This window comes from Eupeodes corollae, chromosome 3 (genome assembly GCF_945859685.1).
Source record: "Eupeodes corollae chromosome 3, idEupCoro1.1, whole genome shotgun sequence".
Classification (NCBI taxonomy): Eukaryota; Metazoa; Arthropoda; class Insecta; order Diptera; family Syrphidae; genus Eupeodes; species Eupeodes corollae.
Window position 1 is genome coordinate 4,249,352 of NC_079149.1, and position 4,108 is coordinate 4,253,459.

Here is a 4,108-nt window from a genome sequence, read left to right on the forward strand (position 1 = left end):
AATTGTCACACAATGACATCCAAGGTGATGTCTTCACTGGAGATCTTACTGTCTAACAATTAATGCTTACATTTAAAGACTGACAAATTATGTTTAGCATTCTTGTTTCTCATTCCAACTGCCTTGTTGTTGGATGAATAATTTTCTCGGATGATAGATTGAGGCCATTGGTTTTTTTAGTTTGTTAGAAAATTAAATTACTAAAGAATTGTTAACAAAATAGCAAGCGAAGTATTAATAGCTCTTGTGGTCTCTCGGTGGCAGAGGAGCGCTATTATTCATATTATTTTTTTTAAATAATTTTTTCCTTGATTTTTTCTAGTAAGTCTTTGAATTTATGTGTCGGGAGTGCTTTTTTGCGTCGATAAGTTAATTTCGGATAGAGTTCGTCGGGCGGCGTAGGTTCCCAGAGAAAGACCCTGCTTTATCTTAGTATAAGTGTGCAATGGGTACATATTTTGATAAGAATAAATATTATTTTTTAATTTCAAATTTAAATTTTTTTGTGCAGAGTTGCGGAAAAGCAAGATGAATCTCTTCAGCGAAGGAAGCATGGGCTATAGGACTTAAACTTCCGCTTCTTGAGGGGAGTTCGAATGATGAAGCTAGTCAAACTTCAGGTTGGGTGGGTACGGCCATGCTGCAGTGTCAGGTCCAGTGTGAATGTCATACATTCGGTGGTGGTGTGTCTGGTGGCGGTTTGTCGATTGTCCTGTGTTCGTTATGCTAGTTTCGAAGTCGTGTTTTGGTTGTCGTGTGCCTGTCATGCGTAGGTCCTTTGTGTTTTTGTTTTTTTTAGAGTTATGTGTATGTAATGTCATGAGATCGTTCAAGTTTTTTTTATGGCATGAAATTTTTGTTTTGGAAAGAGTTGACATCCATCTACGAAGGCAAGATCGCCCCCCTCATCCGGCGATCTTACCCGAGCCTCGTGAGAATGCCATCGCCTTCGTAGTGGATATTCCATCCCAACTCCCATACCCCCTTTTCCCATCCTAGTTCTGGCCTACCCTTATGGGGTGTCCATTGAATCTTCCGCGCTCCTAACTTATCCTCAATCCTAATCCCATCTTCTTCCTCAACCTTATTGCCTACCTATTGGCTCTCATTTCAATATGCTAGGAACACAAACAGGGGAGGTAGTCTCGAATCTTTTGTTCTCAGTATCAGCAATAATTTGAAAATATTCATTTTCTCTTGAATATCGTAATAATTGGTATACAAGTAACAATAATTGTTTACAATGAAGTGTAAAATCAATAGATTTGCTTCATACAGTAATTAAAATATTAAATTTTCCACAAATGTTTAAATTATAACGTTCTTAAGTTGTTTGATGTATCAACCTTAAAGTAGACTTATTGTTTGATGTGTATTTAGTAGTAAATTTGTCCGCTTAATGGCAATAGCGCTGCAATTTGTTTAAGCTTTTTTTGATATATACATAATTCAAATCTATGGGATTAAAAAGCTCATACCTTTGGGATGGGTATATAGTCACTTTCTATTCTCGATTCCTTAAACTTTAAAGTTACAATTATTGGATATTAAGTGTTGGTATGAAAATGAATGTTCGTAATTTTCATTTGAGGAAAACATACATACATTCGTCCCGTCATTTTAGACCTGTTTACCTAGTCAAATGTAGGTACGTAGATCGTTTTACTGCTACATTGTTCTTACCCAAATAGAAGAAAAACAATTTAAGGTTTTAATAAAATATATATGTATGTATGTATTTCAACTTTAAAATCAACAGTATCAATATAAAAATAACATTACAAAAAGTTAAGGACACTTTCATTTTTGTCTAGACACTCCTTAGCTCCATTACCTTTTCAATCAAAACTCCTTTCGTCATGGACTTTGTAACTTTGGCTTTATGCGCCTTCAAAAAATTGAACAACTGATCCTTGTTTAGAGTATCCATTTTACCGGAGGCAATAAGATTATCTATAAACCCAATAGTCAATTCCTGATCAGCAATTTTCGCTACCTTAGCCGGCAATTTGTTCAGGGCACTCGTAGCTTTTCTTTTCTCGTTCGCTGCTTCTGCACCAAACAAACTTGTAAATTCTTCCAAGTATTGCTCAATGCGCTGGTCTTGTTTTTGAGTGTCTGGCATTTGAATATCACCGCCACCAACGGTTTTAATATCAAATGCTAGAGCCAGTAATCTCGATTGTATTTCCTCTAGAGCCGGATCTTTTATTGTACTTGGATTGTATTTGACTTTTAGCTTCTTCATGATCTTTCTAAGAAGTTCTTCACCTTCTTCTTCGGAGGGGGCTACGTCAATGTCCCATTCTTTAAAGTCGTATTTATGAAGTTCCTCAGCAAAAGGCAAAAATACAACCTTAAATCCATCTCCGTTAATATTGGTATTGGAACTTGCGCCTTCATTAGCGGCTGTGACCGGCACAAGGGCTACATATGAAGGCTTGGATTTTCTCCTTGGAATAAATATGCAAACTGCGATCTTCTCATTCTCCAGACACCGCATCCAAAGGGCAGTGAACAATTTGGCAGAACCAGCAATTCGTTCATCGTCTGGGTAGATAAACGAACATGCCTTAATAAAATGATCTTTCCTAACAGTGGACTTATCTTTAAAGCCCACCAACTGTATGATCGGCGGATAAGGGTACTTTATTTTAATCATTTCAGCTTCATTCACCCGAATAGCTTCGGCACCACACACTAACTCATACTCAACGTCTTCGGCTCGCAATTCGCGCCTAGTAGTTATCTCGGTTTCGGGATCCTTCTTGTCTATAAAGTTTTCTATTTTTGTTGTAATGAGAGAGTTGTCGTCGCGCTTCAGAGAGACTTTCTTGGGGTAGACAGATTTCTTGAAATAGTTGTAAAGTTTCACAGATAGCTCAAGGTTATTGCCAAGATTCCAGTTGACATGGCCCATGCAGCGTTTGTTTATGTCCAGCTTGAGCTTTCGATCAGATATCATCTCACGGGCTAATTTTGGTTCTGTTGGCTCGAAACTATCCATATCTATGTCTAAAATGGGGGGTTTTATTTCAGATAAGTGCTTAATCTTACGTATTGTGGTCTAACCTTTAGAGAGAGAAATGAATTCCTTATAGAAACGATCGTAGTTGAAGTCATCTACCATAGGAATCAAGTTGAATTCGACGTTCTGCCCTTCGATGTCTGTGGCTCTTTGGATGGCCTTTTGAAATTCCTGCGAACCTGGTTCGTGGGGTGTTTCCTGATCAGAGAAGTACACTATGGTCTGATTGGATAGCTTGACACCACATTGTTGGAACATATTGCAGCACAGTCGTATCATGTTCGCAAACTTTCCCTCAGCAACGCCGAATTTAGTTTCAAAATCGAAAAAGTTGTCTTCAGTGAAACTGAGGAAATATTCGACAATGTCCTTGTTCAATTGACGAAGTGGAAGGAACAATGCGCAATTGGATGGCACAACGATATTCTTTAGAACATCCACTTCTTTAGGCGGAGGCGACTCCTTGGTGTTAGAGAACACAATTCCAATCAGATCCTTATCGTTTATAATAAGACCAGAGAGAAAGGCATCGCGTATAAGTTGTACAGCTTCTTGAAAACGTTCGGGTGTTTTGAATAGGAAGCCATCCAATACGAATATGATTGCCTCTCGGCCTCGTACTTCGAAATTAGTGTCCTCATCTTCCGAGTCTGAGGAGTCTTCATTTGGATGCCAAGTAGACATTCTTAAAGAAATTTGTACTTTAATTTCACAAAAACTTAGAATATACTCTTTTGCTTTAGTTTTTTATAAGTTTAGCTCGTAATGTGATTCATTAAACAGAATTTAGCGCGTAAGTCGGTAAAAATGTTTGATGTTTTTGTTTTTATTTTTGCGGCTAATGAAATCAAAATGCAAAACGTCAGTTTTCGCATTAAATTGGGTATGTTCGATTTGATTATAGAATGTTTGTGTTGATGTGTTCGATTTTAAATTCTCTAGAACAATTACGAACTATGAATGTTGTTCTCGTTGACATAGGACACTTTTTCTCTTGTAGGCTTGGCGGAAAAAATGATAATACATTTTAAAACGCCACCTGTAGTTTACTTACTTCAATAAGCTTGTTTTCGTCTAAAA

General features: G+C 37.4%; 1 protein-coding gene across 1 annotated transcript; it reads right to left on the reverse strand.

Annotated features, from left to right (window-relative positions):
* Positions 1-1,702: 1,702 nt before the first annotated feature.
* On the reverse strand, positions 1,703-3,873 carry LOC129951918 (ATP-dependent DNA helicase 2 subunit 1). Its single transcript, XM_056064282.1, has 2 exons — positions 3,073-3,873; positions 1,703-3,015 (listed from the first exon to the last, which is right to left on the reverse strand). Exons 1-2 carry the CDS (start codon positions 3,710-3,712, stop codon positions 1,811-1,813), a joined length of 1,845 nt encoding a protein of 614 aa, XP_055920257.1. The 5' UTR covers positions 3,713-3,873; the 3' UTR covers positions 1,703-1,810.
* Between the last annotated feature and the right edge of the window lie 235 nt (positions 3,874-4,108).

Excerpts from the sequence above, each read along its gene's own strand:
- LOC129951918 (XM_056064282.1), bottom strand. The coding sequence starts at position 3,712 with ATGTCTACTTGGCATCCAAATGAAGACTCCTCAGACTCGGAAGATGAG. Across the intron at positions 3,016-3,072 it reads ATTCATTTCTCTCTCTAAAG|ACATAGATATGGATAGTTTC; the intron begins GTTAGACCACAA and ends CCCCCATTTTAG.